The sequence below is a fragment of the Cyclopterus lumpus genome, chromosome 1 (assembly GCF_009769545.1).
Source record: "Cyclopterus lumpus isolate fCycLum1 chromosome 1, fCycLum1.pri, whole genome shotgun sequence".
Classification (NCBI taxonomy): Eukaryota; Metazoa; Chordata; class Actinopteri; order Perciformes; family Cyclopteridae; genus Cyclopterus; species Cyclopterus lumpus.
Genome location: NC_046966.1, coordinates 21,556,012 through 21,578,294, shown reverse-complemented (window position 1 = coordinate 21,578,294; position 22,283 = coordinate 21,556,012). Strand labels below are relative to the sequence as shown.

The window sequence follows — 22,283 nt, the reverse complement described above, 5'->3', positions numbered from 1 at the left end:
CTCTTTGGTTGTGTATGTTTTCCCTACACACTACTTGATACCTTGTTTGTTTGCTGATCTGTTAGACTTTCCTCCTTTCTCGTCTATAGTGGGACTTGAAATACTTTATACAAATTGATGTAGCTCTTGTTTTGCTAATAGTAATTGGTAATCAAATATACTAAGTAGCTGCTTTAACTCTACTGATGATTAATGCAATTGCACTTGTTTAACATTAGGCCCTCAGCAACCCAGCCTTGAAAGGAGCTTCATACACCCTCCCAGATGGAACTATTATAGTGGACCCAAGGAAACCAAAGAGCCCCAACCTGACAGCCGCCCTGCAGAATCCTTATCTAAAGGGTGTGTCCTTAACCCTGCCTGATGGAACCATCATCATTGACCCACGAAAACCAGTTGGCCCTGACCTGTCTAGAGTGTGTACCTGTTAAATGTACCTTTAATATAACTTTGCTGCAGCACCTTACTGTGTCTTTCTTTGCTAACCCAGGGAAAATCAAACATAGCATTTCAACCATTACAGACTTTAGAATTATTCTGGAAATTTGTATTATAACCTTGAATAACTACCTGTTGTCTGGCTCTGTAGGCTCTTATGAAAGGGAACCTTCGTCATGCATCATACCGCCTCCCTGATGGCTCCCTGGTTATCCCTGGCCAGAAGCCCTCCACTCCCAACCTTTCTGCCGCTTTGAGGCAAAACCAATCACTTCGGTCTGCAGGTCTATATCATCTCACAGACAACTCTGTACTGTCAGCTGCACCAAAACCCAACACTCCCAATCTTGCATCTGCTCTGCGAAATGACGAACTCCGTGATGTCAAATACAGGTGGGGAGCTACACTAAAACTAGAAACTAATAACCAGATGTTGCACCGAATTACATGTCTAGCTAGGCATTCAAAATTAAATGAAATATGAGCCCTTTTCATAAAGCACTAAGCACTAAAAGTAAATATTTGCATTCCTGTTGGTGCATATGAAGAACCGTGAGGATTAGGCCAATAGGACCGATGATGTATTTTCTTGTTAAGTCACTCTGTTCTCTCATCACTGCTCTCTCTGGTTAACTCCCTACCTTTTTTTTGGAATATAAAAAAAAAAAAAGGTTGGTGCATAGGATGACACAGCACAGAGAGATACCGCAATGACACAGTGCATAATGTGATTCAGAGCTCCAAATAGTTACAGTCCTATGGTACCGTTAGTGTTGTACCCGTGTACTCCAAATACGGCTGCCAGATTTATTTCTGAGACTATATGTAATCTTTTGAAGAGGAATACAACTGTTCATTTCCACAGACCATCTGTCTATAAGAGTGGGGGAATCAGACTTCAGAAGTCATTGCTATATATTTCCTGGCCACACATGAAGCAATTTCTGCTAATTTAATTTGGAGCTTCGTCAAACACCCGTTGAAAGTTGTGAAGTTTCCCAGTAAACTTTGGATCCACTGGAAAGATAACCCCCTGTGGTCTTAGTGAAGGCATTACAAAAGTCATAACGGACGGTTAACTCCCAACCTTTCACAACTGCAGGTCCCTCAGTATCTCGTTCGCTCCTTCTCTCAGGGCTTCACACTTTATCTCTTTGTCATGCTCTTTTTATTAAAAAATAAAGTAGTTGTAACAACAAAGTTTAATGTTGTTTTTAATATATCGCAGTTACAAAATGACACAAAAGCAGTTTCAATGTTACATTTTTGGTCAACGTTTTTAATTGAAGTGATTCATTCTTTCTTCCACAGGCTGCCTGATGGCTCTATTCTCACACGCCAGTTCCACATCCCGAGCCTGTCTGAAGCCGTCCAAAACCAGCAGCTTCGCTATGCCTCATACAGGGTGCCAACAGGCCTGCAGGGTGAGGATAGTCGCTATGCTGTGGTTCCACCCTATGGGCCAAGCTCAGGACACTGGGCCAGAAATGCCCGAGGTGAAGGGCAAGGAGGGGAAGATGTCTGGGCAGCTGAGAGGGTTTTACCACATGGGACAGTCCAGAATCTGTCAAAGTGGTCTATGTACAAAGAAGATGGGGTGTTAGAGGGATATTCACCCTCACCTCGACTGGTGGGCGAACTGATCCAGGACACAGACTGGACTCCCGACAGAGATAGAGTACCTGGTCAAAGCTGGTATGACAAGGTAGCTCAATCTATGTGTTCATTTCTATGAAAGTTGATTTCATTTTTAGACATGATACAAGCAATAACTGTGACGCTTACAACATAGCAACTGGATGGCCCACAAAATCATTTCAAAACAGAATATTAGATTTTCTGCATATTTAATATCATTTCTGCATCAACTGATCACAATATCCCTCAAGCTTTGACAAAGTTGCATGCCAGTGTTGGACTAATTGCATATCATTCTCTGTGTGCGTGTGTGTGTGTGTGCGTGTGCGTGTGCGTGTGTGTGTCCAGATCTTCTTTATCCTAAGCATGCCCACAACAGGCCACAGGGCGAAAAGCTGGTCGGAGGGAATGGAAGACATGACACAGTTGCCGTAAGCAGAATACAGTACTAACAAACAGCCTCGCAATCAGTCATTGTCGCACACTTACAAGCATTTCGTGGCTCCAGCGTCGGCGGCACAGCTCATTTCAATGCATGTCCTTTCAGTTTCTTCTACCAACTATTCACAGCGTGTGTATTTGTGTGCCTGCAGGCTTTGAAAATCCTTGAAAACGTTTTGAGTTCAGTAATATATCCCCAGCATTGAGTATTTTCATTAACATGCAACACCCAAAAACATCTCCTCACATCCGGGAAAGACTCCCCCGCACTCGATAGTTGTGTCCTTTCAACAGCAGTTTGAGGACAAATTATTCCACAATAATGCCAAGTAGAAACTCTCTCTGATTTTGACGTCTTGAATGTCATGGAAAGTAATTAATATTGGATGTCAAGTGAGTGTGGGCTTCCTGCTGCAGTGTAACAATATGTGCTCTGTACGTGTTTCATTTCAGGGAGCTGAATGAGACCACAGTTCTGATGAACCTGAAGAAGCGCTTCGACCAGGAACTTGCATATGTATGCTTTATTTCTAATATGCAAATTAGATAACTAATATCATCAAATGTCATGCATCCACTCATCCGCTCTCCTTCCTGTCCTTTTTTTTCTGTCTCTCTTTTTTCCATCCACACAGACCTACATAGGCAGCATCCTCGTGTCTGTGAATCCCTACAAGTTGCTCAACATTTATGGCACAGACATGGTGCTTCAGTATGAAGGTCGCGGCCTGAGTGACAACCCTCCGTAAGACGCGGGAGTGTGTGTGTGTGTGTGTGTGTGTGTGTGTGTGTGTGTGTGTGTGTGTGTGTGTGTGTGTGTGTGTGTGTGTGTGTGTGTGTGTGTGTGTGTGTGTGTGTGTGTGTGTGTGTGTGTGTGTGTGTGTGTGTTTCAGATCTGGGAAGTTAGAGCAAGGAGGTTATGGTTTCATGTCAAGGTCGCGGCCTGAGTGATAACCCTCCGTAAGACTGGGAAGTTTGCAAGGAGGTTATCTTTTCACTGGCCAAAGAATAAAGGATTCACTTTTGATTTGGAGAAATATTTCAACATTGCAATATAAGACCTACATTTTCCCTTTTGTGTCATTTTAATGAAAATATACCACATCTACCAATGAGTGCTTATCACTATGTGCATAAAACATATCTAGGTCCAACATTTTCTCTTTAACACATTTAGCTCTTAGGGCTTTTTTGTTTGTTTTAAACTACATACACCAACAAACCTATGTAACCTTTACTTGTGACCTTTGAGTCCCTGCGTCTGATTGTACGGTTGTACTACATCTGTCTACATGTGTCGTAAGCCGGACTCTGAGCTGCAGTATGGTGGTAAATAGAGGTGTAAACTTGGTACTCTCAGGTGTTAGCAGGATGCTCCTATTACACAGTGGTGGTTGGTTACCAAGGGAGAGTTTGGTTATGGATTTCACGACCACTTCACACCTCACACACAAACGCAGCCACACTCATACAACTAATGAGAATACAAACGTGTTTTGTTTTTTTCATTAAAAATGTTTTATTCTGTTGCAGTCATCTTTTTGCCATCGCTGGTCTCTCTTATACCACCATGATGGATGCCAAAAAGGACCAGTGTATTGTCATCAGGTATGAATTATTGTTAGTCCGTTTACAGTGTGTAAAATCGATGAAGAATGTGATGGATTCACCGTAACAGTTTTTGTTATTACAGCGGAGAAAGTGGCTCGGGAAAGACTGAGGCTACTAAACTGATCCTGCGTTACTTGACAGCCATACATCACAAATGCAACGTCACACAGCAGGTACATATCACACTATCGATGAGGATCATCATCATCATATCTATCATATCAGTATCTATCTATGCAGACAAGTACGGTCCAAACTGTGGTCATTGAAGCTAACACTGTTATCGCTTTCCTGTCTTATCCTTCCGTCTCCCATCAGATAGAGGTAAAGTATTCCTCCGCTTGCTTTTTGCTCTACTTGACAACCGCCATCCCTCATGAAGGTATCAATGGTAACATGTACTGCGGTGATTGGTCAGATCCTGGAGGCCACGCCCCTTTTGGAGTCGTTTGGGAATGCCAAAACAGTGCGCAATGACAACTCTTCACGATTCGGCAAATACACGCAGATCTACATGGAGGAGTGAGTGCTTTTACTAACTTTGACCAATGTAATCGCGAAAAGAATAAATGTGCAGCGACTGTTTCGAGTTTTTAGAAAAGTAGAGAATCTAGAATATTGAAAACAAGGAATTTGATATCATATAGAAAAACATTCAAACCAAATCAAGCGTTGGTCAAGCATCGTTAGCCCCACTGAGCTTCAAATACTAGAAGAACTTTAATGCTACAGCTACGTTGTAGTAGTAGTAGTTACACCAATGCATGATGCGGTTTGGAACAGTTGAGGATGTTCCTCCTATGGAGTACAACAGGCATCATATTAAACATAAAGCTAAAACAATTACATTTTATACAGGAAATGTGGAAAAATGCAATCAGATTTTCAGTTTTTAATCCCATGATTCAATAGTACAATTGATTGTTGCTATAGCAATGTGTTACCATAGTTGCTGTATGACATGGTTTTAGAATTAAACAATATTTACATTAATTTCTGACATTTGTCTACAACAAGAGTCCAGATTGGCTTTAGCTTCTCCGGGATAAACACGAGCGCTTGTAAAGCTAACAAGCAGCCTGTTAATTTAACTCTGAATAAGCGTCTGGTCACACATGTCACACACACACACACACACACTGTGGGCTTAGTGGAGAATATGCTAACAGGTTGCAGTGACACAGTTAGAAGAGTAGTTGATCTTCTGCTAGACCAGAAAAGATCCATGGACATTACACATGCATGACCTGTTAATTAACTCAGAATTACTTTGTCTGTGTGTGTGTGTGTGTGTGTGTCATTTCCAAGGGGTGTAATCAGCGGTGCCATAACGTCTCAGTACCTGTTGGAGAAGTCTCGCATTGTCTTTCAGGTGAAGGACACACACATGGACTCACACACACACACACACACACACACACACACACACACACTCAGCAGGTCAGGTGGAGTCTTTTTACCAATGAGTCATCATGAGAAAGAGGAGATTGTAGATTGGAAGACAGCAGGAGAGGTGTCAAACATGTTCCCCTCCATCGTTACACAGCCCAGTCTGTTCATCAATCATCCATCATTTGTCTTTTCTACATTATTTCCATTTCACTAAATCTACCACCACGAATATAAATTGTAGAGCTTTCCTCACTGTGAATGCAAACAAATCTACATGATAGTTGATTTATACGTGTGTGTGTGTGTGTGTGTGTTTTCATCCACAGGCCAAATCGGAGAGGAACTATCACATCTTCTATGAGATGTTGGCAGGTCTTCCTCCTCATGAGAAGCGCTCACTGTATCTGCAGGAAGCTGAGACTTACTACTATCTGAATCAGGTGCTCAGCAACACACACACACACACACACACACACACACACACTGGTATAAGGCGTGATCACTGTCATCAATTTCATAGTCACATTAACAAATGAGATGAATTTACAAAGTGATTAATGGCACAAACATCACTCACTGCGGTACCCAAATCCAGAGTACATGACCTTTGAATTCTGGAGTCTTTGTATACGACATATTTTTGAGTGATTAATGTAATTTGCTGATTTCTGTCCAAAGTGCAACGATCTTAAACTGTCCAACATTTCACAAAAAAAGGAAAGAATGTAAAATAATGAGTATCTCGCATTCACCTGGAGGTAACCCGAGAGCACCCATTATTTATTGTTTGTTTGTTTCTACAACTATTGGAAGGATCTCTCTGATATTTGACACCGACATTCATTATTCCCTTAGAGTGAATCGGAATAATTTGCAGCTAAATTAAAAAATACAGTTCATTCCCATCAGCTGTATTTTGTATTTAGTGCTAGTTAGCAATTGTTTGCATCATCTTTTATTATCTTGAATAGGTAAACCAGACATTTTGAAGAGGTATACTTTTCATAAATCACCACTTTGTTTTATGTTATTGAAAACATATACACTATGTTATAATTTAGACCAAATTATTATTATTTAGACCAGCATTATGCGGGGTGAACAGATCTCATTCTTTTCGATTTCTTTTTTTATCAGTTTAAACAAAACAGAAAGAAGGCGAAACCTTTCATATTAGATTGAATGTTATAAGTAAGATTCAGTTATCAGAACAATAAAAAACATTCAGGCTCCCTCGTGTGGCTCAAAAGTCTCTCACCTACACACCTTGTTTCCATCATGGAGCCGGTTTGCTCTCTTGGATTTCTGCTTGGACTTCATGAGATGTGATGAAACACAACGCGACACGTTGCTCATGCCAAAGCCGATTAAAGCTCCTTATCTAATTACGTCGTTATTGGTGGTGGTTACTAGTACAAGCACATGTGGCTTATTCTTTTTTTTTTTAATCAGTAGTGTAGCACCAGACTGAAAAGTAACATTTCACTGCTCTCCGTGGCTGAAAGTGTGGTAAGACGCGTGCACTATTGCACCAGTTACCACGCCCAGCTGATGATGTCGCAGTGTACGCACGCTCTCTGGGGAATACTTCCACATCACTGCATCATGGTGAGAAGTTGAACCCCCAGAGGTCTGCAAAAAACAAGACTTTCAGCTGCTGATAAGTTTCTCCTTAATTAGAGCAGTGATTTAAACCGGCTGAGGCTACGCATTTAGTTTTTGATAACGATGTGTTCGTTTGTGTGATGTGTGTACCACGAGTGCAGGGAGGAGATTGCACCATAGAGGGAAAGGATGACGGGGAGGACTTCAGGCGTCTGCTGAATGCAATGGACATCCTGTGTTTCACCCCAGAGGAGCAAACCAGCATCTACAGACTGCTGTCCTCTGTCCTTCATCTGGGGAACGTCTTCTTCCAGCCACACCAGGTCACTCTGTCACACACACACACAGACACGAATATGCGTTTAATTTTTTCACGGCTGAATGACAACGAGGATGTGGATAGATGACGGCGATCATGAACGTTTATGCCTCGGTACGTGTGGGTGTCCTGCAGGCTGAGGGTCAGGAGGTCGCGTCGGTGGTGAGCGCGCAGGAGATCAGGGCGGTCGCTGAGCTGCTGCAGGTCTCACCTGACGGCCTGCAGAAGGCTGTCACCTTCAAACTGACAGTGAGCGGAACACTAGACTGTACATATGAGTAATTATGCTACAACAATTAGAGAGGTGTTGTCAGATAACAGATGTGTTGGATCCCCCAGGATACAGTAAGGGAGAAGATCTTCACTCCGCTCACAGTGGAGAGTGCTGTGGATGCCAGGTGATTGATTTTAAATATATAGTCTCTGTTATATTAAATACAACCTACTTTTGCATTGAGTGACCTGAAATAAAAGTGTATCTGAAAACAACAAAAAAAGAAAAGAAAAGAAACCTACCAGGAGACTACTGAGGGGGAACGAAGCGCCTTTGATATTCTCTTCCAATCTTTGGTACAGGCATGCGAGGACAAAGGACGTCAGTGCTGGGGGAGAGATTTTTTCAGATGTCCTCTGTTTCCATAGGAACCAGATTTTCTGTTTCCATAGAAACCTTTTTGTGTGTTTTTCATAGAGATGCTGTTGCCAAGATCCTCTACTCGCTGCTGTTTAGCTGGTTGACGGAGCGCATCAACGGACGGGTCTACCCTCGCAACGAAGCCCTCTCCATCTCCATATTGGACATCTATGGATTTGAGGTCGCCGATCTCTCTCTGTAATGTCACACTGCTGATGCCGTCTGAACTGACCCCACGTTAACTCAACTCCCCCATTGTCTCCTCTCTTTACCCTCCAGGAGCTGCAGGTGAACAGTTTTGAGCAGCTGTGCATCAACTACGCCAATGAAACTTTGCAGTTCTTCTTTAACAAGGTCGTCTTCCAGGAGGAGCAGGTCAGGGAAACTACAAGTTCATATTTCCATGCATATATATATATATATATATATATATATATCCAAGTGAGGATGGTTTTGCAAATGTGCGCGTCAAAAGACATCTAGTTTAAAACCAGTCTCAATGCGGTGGAGAAGTATGAAAGAAAAGCATCAAAGACAGATCGGTATAATCACGAGAAAAGGTCCTCCGAGCTGCACATTGCAATAAAGTTATTCAGTGTGTTCACGTGCAGTTTAGTAATTGAGTTACAGTCCGCCTTCCACAGTAACCTGATTTCTTAAACTCTATATGTACAAGAACGCGAAAGAGGTAGGGGAACAGAGAAAAGCTCATTTCCCAGGATGGATTTCTCCAGTGGAAAGACGATTTCTGGGCCATATATTTACTATAATCATTTTCTCAGATAGGGGAAAGTAGCGATGCATCCTCGCATTCAAAACTCATTTTAGAAAAGTAGCCCGCAGTGGCGTAAGGTAAGACACACACACACAGCATCGTCTCATCTCGTCACATGAAAAAACAGTATTAAAAAAATGTATTTAGGCCTCGTCGTCACGTACACAGGTACTTTTTTTAAACGTAGCTTTTTCCATGCATTTTGGGCTGTTCGCGCCCTATCGTCATTTTAGGTCACTAAAAACAGAGCTTGTGTAAAACCTCAGTCAGGGAGGGTGTAGATGGGGAAGGAGTTTTTGGTTGTAGTGTCTGAGTGTGCGCCATTATTTCCTCTAAGAGGCGTCACTAAGGATGTGACCAAAATACATCTGTTAATGGCCAAAAACCCTCGAAACAGGAACACATAAATGTACATTTCTTTATTTTGAGAAAGGAGGAGGAAAAACCCAGTTTACAAAAACACCTGTGTACATGTGGTCTATTTCTTTGTTTCTATATAAATTATGTTGAATACTTCTTCTTTTTTTTTTAGGGCAAATATAGCAAATTACACCACTAGATCATATTTGAACCCAAGGGAATGCCAGAGGTGGCCCTGTGAATCACTCACTATAACCCGGTCTAAAACAAGTAGCAAACAAAAACAAAAAAGGATCAAATGAAACTAAAAACAATGTAAATCTAATTTCTAACTTTGTATTGTAATACTATGCAGTAAACTTAATCGGCAGTAAACGTGCTGATTATGATGCTGTTGAAACAACAGTTAAAAACTTCTCAATCAAATTCAGCATCATTTTAACCAAAATGTTGAGATCTTTTGGCCAGCAAAACACCAAAATAATGCTTACTGGTTTGATAAGTGTACACATGTACACATGAACCGGACTTCGCTTTTGTTTTTAGTAAAAAAGCAAGAACAAACGGTTAAAAGAAAAGTGAAAATATTCTTGTATAAACAGCCTTCTTTGTACAGTGACTCATTTCAGAAAAGCTCCCATAAACCCACGAGGTCATAAAGTCTCACACACTATAGTGGACACGGCAATACTTCAGCTGAAGTGAAAAGGGAAAACGGTTGGAAGAGTTTCATACTCACAACCCCGATGAACTTGTGTGTGTGTGTGTGTGTGTGTGTGTGTGTGTGTGTGTGTGTGTGTGTGTGTAGGAGGAGTACATGCGGGAGCAGATCAAGTGGCAGCAGCAGCCCTTCAGCCTCAACCAGGCCTGCCTCGACCTCATCGCCGCTAAGCCTCATGGGATACTGCGCATACTGGACGACCAGTGCGGCTTCCCTCAGGTACATCCACGCTTGTCGAAACTAAACTCTTCCTTTCTACTAAAAAGAACCAACTTTTTAAAACACAGTATTTAGGGGTATTGTGAAAAAGAGCTGACACAATAACACGATTCAAGACATTTCACATCCTCAGTTTTGTGATAAAAAGAAAACATCGCAATTATTGGATTTTTCATAAACCAGGAGTCTGTCTACTGAAGCCAGTTCCGATCAATAAAAAACGATCCCACATGCTCATTTAATTGCCTACCTGCCGGGATTATTCCTCCCGGGGCTCCTAATGTAATAAACTGACTCTTGAGATAAACTTATTATTACGCTCAGAAATATGAACACGCTGTTCCACGAGTGACTGACTGAGGCGATCACACACGGGCGACGTGTGTGTGTGTGTGTGTGTGCGTGTGTGTGTGTGTGTGTGTGTGTGTGTGTGTGTGTGTGTGTGTGTGTGTGTGTGTGTGTGTGTGTGTGTGTGTGTGTGTGTGTGTGTGTGTGTGTGTGTGTGTGTGTGTGTGTGTGTGTGTGTGTGTGTGTGTGTGTGTGTGTGTGTGTGTGTGTGTGTGTGTGTGTGTGTGTGTGTTGTAGATATTTAGTTTTCATGGCTCACCAAACCATTAACCGTCTACAATCGTCGCTAGGCAACAGACCACACCTTCCTTCAGAAGTGCCACTATCACCATGGAAACAACCCGCTGTATGCCAGGCCAAAGATGCCACTGCCAGAGTTCACCCTGAAGCACTTTGCTGGGAAAGTCACGTACCAGGTACACTTCTTTTTTAAGTTCTGTCTTTCTTTATTGTGGTCTTTCTTTAAAAAAAGAAAATTTAAAATCCTTTCCCTTTTCTTAGTTTTCTAAGTTGTTTTACTAAAGACTAAAAAACAACAACATGGCACGAGAACCAAGTAGGATGTATACATTTGCTCTTATCTGTAGTCCGTGTGTTATCTACAGTAGATACCGTTGTAGAAACAGACAAGAGGAGCAGCACCAGAGCAAAGCAACGTGTTGCTATAGAAACACATGTTAGCCTCCTAAAAGGGCTGTTAAATGGTTGTTCCTGGCCTGAATTTGGTTTTCGTGTTTTCCATTTTTGGGTCGGTTGTAGCTCGTGGGGATGAGTGGTCGTCCCTTAACCACAAAGTAGCCGGTTCGATCCCCGCTCTCCCCATTAGTTGCATGTCGAAGTGTCCTTGAGCAAGACACTGAACCCTCAGTCGCTTCACTGCTCCTTGATAACTAAGGATGGGTACAATGCAGATAAATCAATAAAAGTGTACATGTCTTTCTTTTGGTTTGTGGTGCAGGTGCACAAATTCTTGGATAAGAACTTCGACATGGTCCGCCAGGATGTTTTAGACCTCTTCATCCAGAGCAAGAACAGAGTGAGATAAACACTTTTTTCTGATGACTTACTCTCTCTTATTGACCCAGCGTTTACAGTATTCCCCATTCTTTATTCCACAAGTCATCTTTGTGTGTGTGTGTGTTTACAGTTGGTATCCAGCTTCTTTTTAAAGCATTCAGAGTATGCGTCTAACGTGCGGCGCAGCAGCGCGGCTCGCCGTTATCAGGCCAACACGGTCAGCGCAAAGTTCCAGAGCAGCCTGCAGGAGCTGCTGGAGAAGATGGAAAGGTTTGAGAAAAAACATGTAATCTTTAGGACGATGAGGAAACCTGTGACGCACCTTCATAACACTAGTGGGAGAAAAAAAAGAAAGTGTATGCAGATATGTAAGTGATGCTCATGTGGCGTCGGCAGGATTCTATTTCATAGTACGCACGAGAACCGCCCGCCTATAGGCTGCCTTTAACATCTTCCTCAAACTACTGAGTCTACTTGGCGTGTAAGAGAGAGAGATCTTGATTCATGTATTTCAAAGACCAGCCAAATATGCCTGGAAAACAACAGCTAAATAATAGACTGCTATATAGCCAGAAGCGCTTTTAGAGCCCTGGGGTTAATGTGTTTTGAGAGCAACTTTAATTCAGCACCCCCCGTCAGTGGACAGCGACAAATCCTAAACAGAGTACTTTCTCAATCAGTAAACAGAATGTGAAACTGACAATACGTAGAACTGTATCGAATAGACCAAAGCTTAATTCTCTTTTAGCTCGTTGGTTAATGTTCAAAGAACATTTAAGCATGAATGAATATATATATATATATATATATATATATATATATATACATACATATACATACAGCGCGTACAGGATTGCGGCTGCCGGCGCCACGGACACCGCGAGGTACTGCAGGACGGAGCGAGCGTGTAAATGACGTGGGGAGTAGGGAAAGAGAGAGGGACACCTTCTGAGTGCTGAAACGTGTGTCGTGCCTCGGTGCACCGATAGAGTGAAGCGATTAGAGATCGTTTCTGGCCGCTTATAAGCCTCAGTGTTTGTAGGAGCCATCTATCTCGGGAAGATGCATTTTATTTGCCTGATTTGAGCTCAGTCATGTCTCTTATAGATATAAAACTCGAGGCCTCAGGGGATCTGTTAACATGCCGTGCTCCACCGATTTCTTACTTGTTTGCTTTTCCTCTCAGTTTGAAAAAGTTGGAAAACGCTGGAATAATGTACGAAGCCTTTTATCAAATCACACATTCATTTATCCATCCGTTCGTTCTCATCTATCTGTGACAGGTGTAACCCTTATTTTGTGCGATGCATCAAGCCAAACCATCATAAGGTATATTTGCAAGTTGGATGACGTGTGCAGGTTTGCAGTGTTTTTGCATTTTGATTGATCTGTAACTTACAGCCCGTGTGTGTGTGTGTGTGTGTGTGTGTGTGTGTGGTGTATGTGTGTGTGTGTATGTTTGTTTGTGTGCGTAGGAGCCAGGAGTGTTTGACATGGAGCTGGTCAACACTCAGCTGCATTACTCGGGCATCATGGAGACCATCCTTATCAGGAAGGAGGGTTATCCAATCAGAATGCACTTTCACCGCTTCCTAACAAGGTCGGTCACTTAAGTCTTTACATTGAGGAGAAAAGAAGTGCGCTCTAACTGAACCATGTACGCTTACATGCAGTACAGACTATCTCAGCCTCTTGTTCAGCTTCCTTTTCCAAAAATGTGTGTCACGAATTTGTCAAACAACTGACAGATTTGCTTGAATTATTGCCTTTTTCTGGTGTGGGTGAAATTCACGCACCAATTTCTTCTGGCTGAAATAGCCATCTGGCACTTGCTCCGCTCTTGCGATTGGAAAAGCAATTGATCTCGGCTCAGACATCTGGCTGCAGTTTGAGCATTCATTCAATTAGTTTCACACCAAAACTAAAATACAAATACCTAAATAACTAATGTGGAGTAAAAACTTTTTATATCGGTGCCGTATTGAGCGAGATCGCTGCAGACGAGAGCCATTAGATGGGCTGCAATGTAATCATCATTCCTCATCGTCAATGTACGTCCGCTAAAAGTGTCTGACAACATTATGGAGAGAACCCGCGTGTTTCCTTCGGAGGTATGCAGCCATGAGATTGAAAATCTAAAAATATCCTCGGTTCCAGAGCTCAGGTTGAACGCCACCAGTCTCTCCGTGGAAGTTGACTCTCCTTTTCCTGTGATTGACAAAAACAAGCACTTTTTGTGGACCTACATTGACGCCGATGAAGTTGCGTTTTCCCTCAATACTGGACCATTTGAAAAATTAACATTTATCGACCAAAGCTTTCGTCAGTAACAGTAAAACACATGTTGCAGCTTTGTATTTCACTGATTCTCGTTCACATTTACTCCAGAATTCATATTGGATTGTCATTGTGTGGGAACGTACAGGTACAAAGCCCTGCTCTGCCTGAAGGATCCGCCTCCTGCAGACGGAGAGAACTGTGTCGTCATGCTCCACAAGCTCTGTCCGGTCAAGAACGGCTCGTATCAGCTGGGAGTCAGTAAGGTGAGCTCTCTCCATAACACACACATGTGCAAAATAAGGTCAAAAGAATCATGCATAATAAATAAATACTGTGAAACTGAGATTTGTGTCTGTGTGTGTGTGTTAGATTTTCCTGAAAGAGGAGCTGTATCAGCTGTTGGAGGGGAAGCGCGACCGATTGCTCAACATCGCCGCCGTGACGCTGCAGAGATACACCCGAGCATGTTTCGTCCAAAAGAACTTCGCCAAGATGCGGCGGCGTTTGATCCTGTTTGAAACTCGCTGCAGAGGCTACCTGGCCAGGTAATGTTTCAGCTATCAATTTACATTTAATGGCGCATGACAAAAACAAAAAAAAACAAAGGGATGCCCCCTAATAGCATAGCTGCACAGATTGGTGAGCAGCTCCAATGAAGAAGGATTTTTTTTTAATCATCCTTGGTTCCAGAGCTCAGGTTAAAAGCCACTCGTATCATCAGTCTCTTTCCTGGAAGTTGACCCCTTTTTAAAGCTTAAGCTCTCTTCAACAGGCAGCGCCCTGTCGAGCTCGAGTCTGGGGTTTCAGTCTTCATCATCTTGGCAATTTAGACTTTGGTGTTTGGTTTCAGAGTGCCAAATAAGCTTATCGCACACAACCTGCTTCTTTTTCTGCTTCATCTGAGCAGACCGGGTTAGAGGATGCCGGCTGTGCTCGGCCATCAAAGGTGATGGATTTCTCACTCAGTGCCAGTCTGGCAATTTATTCGAACGGGTAAAAATGCACTTACTCGCTTAACGAGGACACTAAAATTGCAATAAACGCAGGGCAAGACATTCTGAGTCTGTAATGACACTTCAGAGATCGCTGATCACGCTTTAATGAACTCAGGGAAATTACACATCGGGCACATAAACTATAACTAACTCCATCTCATTAAGTGAGTGGCGGTATCGTTGAAGATGTCTTTACATGGCCGTTAACGCTTTTCCTGAACAGAAGAAAGTTTGCTCGGAGGAGGAAGTACCTCATCAGGCTCCGCTCCGCCGTGCTGCTCATCGTCAACCGCCAGCGTTACATGAGGGTATGCACACGGTGTCATTTGCAGTATTTTATTTTTATTTATTTTTTTAAACGACCGAATGTGTGAAGTGTGATGCTGTTGTCTTTCTGTCAGACAGTGGTGGAGCCTGCGAGAAAGGCAGAGGAGGTGAGTGAGGGTGTAAAATGAGGTGAAAAGTGTCTGAGAAGGTGCACACACACACACACACACACACACACAGACACACTTTAAGAAAGAGACAAAGACATCAGTGTGTGATAACAATGTTAAATGAGCGTGTTTGCAATGTGTGTAGGATCGCGTCAACAGAGAGGTGGTGAATGTGACAACGCTGCTTATCCCTGCTGAGCTGGCAGTTCTGATACAGGCGGCCTCAGGTGCACACACACACACACACACACACATGCACACACACACACACACACACTAGTTTCAAACCCCCAGAGACAGCATACAAACACTTATCCACAATTGGATGGTGTTGTGAATTATTCTCGAGATTAATTTCACCTCGTTTGTAGTTGGGTTTAATAATATTTAACTTTGTCTTTCTGTGGTGACACACGGTCTGCTGTGTGTGTGTGTGTGTGTGCGTGTGCATGTGCAGGTGGTGAAGAGCTGCATTCTGACTGCTTGGCGGTGGTCCAGGCTCCAAAGGTTCAGGTTGACCCCCAGCTGACCCTGCCCCTGGATGTCAACAACTACCTCATGACACACTACGTTCGGGCCATATTTAGGGTAAACACACACACACACAAATACAGATAACACACACAGAACTTCTACACATGAATAAAACGTAAATTGACCTTGTTAAACTTGATTCGACCCAGGACAGTGTTGCAGCAAAGCTCCATCCATGTAACTACGTTTACAGTCACTGTGTGTGTGTGTGTGTGCTTGTGTGTGTTTTGTAGGAGCCAATGTTTGGGATGCTGACAGCACCGCTGGAAAGTTCACTGATTCGAATGGATGAGGAGCTAAAACAAGGAGCTCTGAACGTCTTCATTCTGGTACATGGTGCATTCACATGCTACTGGGAAACTCCAGTATCCGAGACCTTTTAAGTCAGCGTTACGTCAGGAAAACAAACACAGACAAGTAAACATGTCCTGTAGCTTTGGGATAGAATGTCTGTATATCAACATGTAACACACTTGTAATAAAACCATTTGAACTGTATTTTATCACCATATTTCATATGTCATAATTTTATATTTTGGAGAGCCTCCATGTGAACTGTACAAATTGTCACCTTTCTTTTTCACTAATAAACATTGTAACCATGTGTACAGTTCATACTGTTTATGCAAACGCATAAAATAAATCAATGAGTTTCTCAGACGGATATATTGATATATGTTAAGCAGCAAAGGCCTCTGGGAAAGCTTAGTAACGATTGTATGCTTAACTTGACTTGTGAGGTTACAGTGTGTGTCTTGAGGGCCTTTTGCTTTTGATAGATACTAAGATTTATGGGGGACCCAAACTTGAACGGGGTTCAGGAGAATCTGTTTGGGAACTACATCATCCAGAGAGGACTCGCCAATCCCAGCCTCCGAGATGAGATCGTGGCTCAGGTAGCCAATCAGGTGAGGCCCATCTCCGGCGGGGAAGGGGGGGGGGAGAAATAAAAGCCCAAAAGGAGACAGAATCTTCCACAAGTGTTGCACATCATCTACTTTACTGTCTCCATCAGGTGTGGAGGAATCCTAACATTTTGAATTCAGAGCGTGGTTGGCTCCTCCTGTCCTCCTGTCTCTCTGCCTTCCTGCCCTCTCAAAGGCTGGCCAAGTACTTGCTGAAGTAGGAAACAGTGACGTGTGTTTGCCCTACAAGGAAATGGCTATGTAATACATACAGTATATTGTTCACATGCCTGTGATCTTTGTACATGATCCTTGTGCCCGTCGTCGTGGTTGCAGGTTCGTGTCAGACTACGGGCCCGAGGGCTTCGACTGCGTGTGTCAGCACCGTCTGCTTCAAGCTCTGCAGCGGCTGAACGTCGGGCCGGAGTACGTCCGCACGTACCCGCCCTGTCTGCTAGAGTGGACCGCCAACCGCAAGAGAGCGCACGCCGTCCTGCACACGCACTGTTTCGATGGTGAGGAGAACACACGCCGCACAACTGATTTCATATTCATATAACTAGTTGCACAAATGTTTCTTTACTCTTTACGCGACATTTTGCAGTGAAGTGCCCTCGGAAAACCTTGGACCACCATCTGCATTCCTAGTTTAAAAAAATAAATAAAAATGGATACAATTTAATTAAACAGGGCTGTAAATGTCAAACCCGATGCTTGTGTGTAACGTTCTGCTCTCCTGCGACAGAGAGAGAGAGAGAGAGAACTGTGTGTTATTTGAATATACTTTGTGTCTGAAGAAATGTATGTGTTTTTTCCTCGGATACATGTGTGTTATGTCTTTAAACCACAGCCTGCGACACTGCACAACGCTTAAATATGCAGAAAACATTATAAACAGACCAGCAATACGTGTCAATGTGTGAATTAAAAAATATTGATTTTGACTTCCTCTCGTTCACCCAACCTCACCTTTCTGGGGTTTTTTTATTACATGAGCTCAGTCAGTGAGTGCACTATCCTCTTCTCATCCAGCTTACCTGTCCTCTGGCCTTTTTGGCAAACCTTCTGAGGATTAGACAACACCCAATAGCCACTCTGGTGCTCTGGCTTTGTTTGTGTCTGTTTGTTGATGCTGGTGTCTGTGTAAATCTTTATATGCAGAAATTGATAGAGTGCTACTTAGTTTGAGGGATACAGTAGAGGAACTATTTCATAACCTAATTGTTCTCCCTACTGTAGATTGCGGTCGTCACGCCCCCCAGGTGGGAGAACCAGTCGAGAACACAAAAGAAATGTACTGCTGTGGACGGGGGGCAGCAGCAGCAAAACCTAATTTAGCCACCTGAAAGAAATAAAAGTTTAAGTGTACGCTATATTTAGAATATTCTCCCAGCGTCACCTTGTTGCCAGACAGCCTTTTCCTACAGGGAACGGAAGCTGTTATCTGAGACTCCTCTGATAAAAACAACAATGTTACCTTTTCCGAACCGGTCTACCGCTGCCTTGATCAGTTTGTGTCCTTTTGTGACTTTGGTGTTTGTAAGTTGTTTGTTCAGATTCATTCAAAGTGACACGATATCACGAACACACTAACCGATCAAGGCAGCGGTGGACCGGCACCCTCCGTGTTCTGCAAGGTAGAGCTGTCTGACGGCAAAGCAGTGAAAATATTCTCAATACAGCGTATACTTAAATGGATATTGACTTTTTTTTCTGTCTAAACTACGTTTTGCTGCCCTCGTCCGCGGCAGTACATTTCTCTCCTGTCTGTTTCTCCAAACTGGGAGTAATGCTCTTACTAAGGATAAGTGTCTCATCCGACGTCACTTCAAAACATCCAAACTGTCCCTTTTAATGAATTATAAGCTAACAAAAAACTTAATTAAAAAGTGGTACATTTTGTTGGCTCACTGCTGTATATTAAAGGCTATTCGTCTTTCTAAAGTGTTGTCTTTTCTCCTCCAGGTGTGTCCGTCCTGTGTCCTCTACACTCCTGGACAACAGGAGAAGAAATGGCCAAAGACATCTTACAACACAGGTAGCGTCTTACTGTAAAATAGAGGCACAAAATGTGTAGATTTGATTACATAGAACGGTTGAAGATAGGAAACTAAAGGATAGGTTGAGATGAAACGTTTGCTGTGTGTGTGTGTGTGTGTGTAGGGGCGTGGTGGATGGTCGTCGAGGCTGGTCGGTGCTGCTGAAGGAGCCGGCTCAGTGGGTGGAGCTGGAGGGCTCAGACTACGTTCTGGACCTGATGTCGGACCTGGAGCTTCCCGCTGACTTCCCCAAACACAGCAGCTACTTCATCATCTCGGCTCAGGAGCCGACCAGAGTGCGGCCCAACGCCAGCATGTGAGACACGCAAATACTCAATACAATGATTGTACTTTGTAGTGTCATATCTTTCAAGTGGCAGTGATGTTGAAGAATGAGGATGAAGGAATCTCCTGTTCTTTCTGGTATAATAGAGTTTATTACAGAGAGGAATCACAGGTCAGGACGAGCGTCTGGATCGCTCTGAGAAACTTCTCAGCCAAATAGAAGATCTACTGTCCAGTGCGAGGCAGCTAGTTTAATAGAGGCGATATTGTGACAAAAACTGGGGATACCACACCGTCCCCCAGGGGCCTCTAATCTAAATACGTATGTTTCAGACCCAAGAACGAGCACCATACATCAAAACTTGAGATAACATAACGTCACGCAGAGGCCTCTAACCTAAATACATATTTTCCAGACACAAGAATGTGTACCATATAGCAACAACTGAAGATAACATACTGTCATGCAGAGGCCTCTAATCTAAACACACATGTTCCAGACACTAGGTACGGATCCTCCAACAGGTCAACGGGCATTCTTTCGAGGGGGGACACGGTAATTTGGAAGCGAGCTTCTAAGGAAGCTGAGAATATACCACAGTAGTTTGTCCATTAATACCACTTTCTGAATACTACATTTATCTGACAGTTGTAGTTATTACTTACATTTTTTTAATGAAGATTTTACATTAGAAACACATGATAAGCTTATAAAGAAAAAAATGACAAAGATAAGTTGTTAGCAGCTCGTTCAAGGAGACATTTCCCAATTAAACCTTCTTAGTTCTAAGAGGTAAAAGTATCCAGTATTTCACAAAAAAAACACAGACACTTTCGATGGGAGGCGACCGCTGGACTAAACTACCTAACTGTACATAAAGTAGTTCAAACTAGCCCCACCTCAACCAGCCACAAGTTAAATGTTACTTGTGCATTAATATTAATGCATATGTTTATTAGTAACAATATATTCATAATTTAAGACAATTCCTTATTCATCAAACAAAGGGCTCAAGTGCTTTTATTTGCGATACTTTATTTACATTTTGAAGATAATATTTATTCAACTTATTTAAGTAAAAGGTTTTGAGTATCACTGATGAAGAGGTTGTAATTATTGTTTGTTGTTGTTGAACAGAAGCCTGTTGGGCGGTGGGTTTGACATGAAGGATGATCTCATGTCTTCAGGCTTACCTGGCTCTGATGGACAAGGTACTCAGGGAAACATGAACATATGCGCACCAACACGCATTGATTCTGATGACCGTAGACGTTAAGGTGCTCGCCTCTCGTTCCTCACAGACTTTGAGCCTCAGAGAGGGATGGATCGTTACCTGGACAGCCTGTTTGACCCCGTGCTGTGTGAGGGAGCTGGAGTAAGTTACATAGCTCACACTGACGCACTTCCTCTGTCCTCCATTCACTGACGGTTACTGTACAGGTCATGTCGGGCTCTCGTAAGTATTTATTTTTTGCATGGAGCGAACCCGATGTCGTGATGAGTATTCTGGTTTAAATGCACAAAGGCTTGAATTTTAAGGACATTGCCTGGTTACATATTTGTATTGAACTTCTTTGGCATAACAGAGCGTGAAAGAATATTAGTAAATAGATGCAAAAAGCATGTGTATATATACAAACCAAAATACTAATAATTCCATAATAGAATAAATAAAAGGACGGGGAGGAGCTTCTTGTCATTTATACACCAAATAGCAATAACATGACAAGGTTTGTCTTTCTGATGTGGAAACCATTTTTCTTTTTTCTCAGTCCCAGATTTGATGAAATAGGAAATGTGTCTGGTAATAGTTTGCAGCCATCATTTTTAATAAGGTGCTTGCCAATGGCTATGGACCAAAACGCTGCTTGCAACACAAGCATTATGAACTATATGACTTCTCTTTAATGCTGTTGGCTCCTCATTGTGTATATTCAGCAGATTAATATAGCAAACACCTGTGTCAGCTCCTCTGTGATTCACCACAAGTGTCATACCCCCCCCCCCCCCCCCCCCCCCCCCCCCCCCCCCCGATATTAAAGCCACAGTCGCAGTTAAACCGTACGTGTTTAGTCCAGGTAGCGGTGCCATGTTGGATCTATCAGTGTCCAGCCGTGCCATCGGATGTGGCGGACAGGAATTAGCATGTATCAGATGTGTTCTACCTATTAAGTTACCCAGTTACCGTGACTAGAGCGCCACGGTGGTTTCCCACCCGGGCAACGCGGGGATCTGCTTACGAGGAACTGACACTCTGGCAAATGAAGGGCTTACTATTTAATGAGACATGGCCCACGACCACACCCACACACACACACACACACACACACACACACACACACACATGCACACGCACACACACACACCTGTGGATTTATGGGTCAGCGGGCTGATTTCTGATGGACGAAGCAGCTCACATCAGAGAGGGAATCCTCTGATTCAAGGCTCAAGAAGTGCTCTGAATACACAAGTTGTGTCGGTTTCCACACTAACAAATGCAGCTTATGATATCCAGCATATCCATCTTTTAGTGTCAAACGCTTCACCTGTTGGCTTAAAAGACAGCTCTGAAAGGTTTGTAGATTGTAGCAGGTAAACTATGATGTGTTATTTAACTTTTTACAAAAAGTAACAAAGAGGATGTTTTTGTCTCGATCATCATGAGAATAAATCACACTCTCCAAACTAAAAGAGGAAACCATGAGGTGCAAGTGAATAGGAAAAACAACTCTGAATGGAATATTGACTCTTATTATCAGCCCTAATGTATGTCAATGCTGATACTGTATATCAGCCAATATACTGATATATATTTGATACTCTTTTTGGGTTGATATTTATTCACGGTGCATTCATGGATGTAAACGGATGTTCAGTTCTAAAGTCTGTCCGTCTTGTCCTCACAGGAAGTGGAATCAGCTGCAGGACTGTCCAGCAGGATGAAGGGGGCTGGGGGAGTCGGAGGGGGGTGGCAACAGCAAGGGCAGTCAACCGGCCCCCCACCTCCACCTGGGGGTCAGTCACAAAAAACAGGCTCTGTCCAAAATCACTCCCTTCTTCACTTCCTCCTGTTCAAGAGAGCGCTGCAGGGATGATGTATTTTTACAGGCGAAACCCCTGGAAGTTAACGTCTGTAAAGGCGGACGAGTCAGCGTGATGCGTTTTAATAGTCTCATTAAGCCTCTTGTTAGCAACCACCTTTATTGAGATACTTAGAGGCTTCAAAAATCCTGAGAGTCGTATCTACTGACATATAGGCTTCCAACCTAAAAACCCATTCAAAAATAAA

At 42.9% G+C, this 22,283-nt stretch overlaps 1 protein-coding gene across 1 annotated transcript in view; it reads left to right on the top strand.

Moving 5' to 3' along the window:
• myo15ab (myosin XVAb) overlaps positions 1-22,283 on the top strand; it is a 41,562-nt gene that overhangs the window by 5,476 nt on the left and 13,803 nt on the right. The window contains 38 exon segments of the mRNA XM_034535141.1: positions 219-416; positions 590-831; positions 1,750-2,143; positions 2,425-2,507; positions 2,971-3,034; positions 3,153-3,262; positions 4,051-4,125; positions 4,211-4,301; positions 4,447-4,452; positions 4,547-4,650; positions 5,437-5,500; positions 5,847-5,960; positions 7,287-7,448; positions 7,580-7,693; positions 7,784-7,842; positions 8,136-8,259; positions 8,358-8,453; positions 10,022-10,153; positions 10,792-10,917; positions 11,460-11,537; positions 11,649-11,788; positions 12,802-12,847; positions 12,994-13,118; positions 13,944-14,061; positions 14,168-14,343; positions 15,017-15,101; positions 15,195-15,227; positions 15,376-15,457; positions 15,688-15,818; positions 15,998-16,093; positions 16,544-16,672; positions 16,780-16,886; positions 17,006-17,184; positions 18,635-18,707; positions 18,833-19,024; positions 20,132-20,205; positions 20,296-20,369; positions 21,901-22,009. Of these exon segments, the coding sequence (XP_034391032.1) occupies positions 219-416; positions 590-831; positions 1,750-2,143; positions 2,425-2,507; positions 2,971-3,034; positions 3,153-3,262; positions 4,051-4,125; positions 4,211-4,301; positions 4,447-4,452; positions 4,547-4,650; positions 5,437-5,500; positions 5,847-5,960; positions 7,287-7,448; positions 7,580-7,693; positions 7,784-7,842; positions 8,136-8,259; positions 8,358-8,453; positions 10,022-10,153; positions 10,792-10,917; positions 11,460-11,537; positions 11,649-11,788; positions 12,802-12,847; positions 12,994-13,118; positions 13,944-14,061; positions 14,168-14,343; positions 15,017-15,101; positions 15,195-15,227; positions 15,376-15,457; positions 15,688-15,818; positions 15,998-16,093; positions 16,544-16,672; positions 16,780-16,886; positions 17,006-17,184; positions 18,635-18,707; positions 18,833-19,024; positions 20,132-20,205; positions 20,296-20,369; positions 21,901-22,009 (4,405 nt within the window).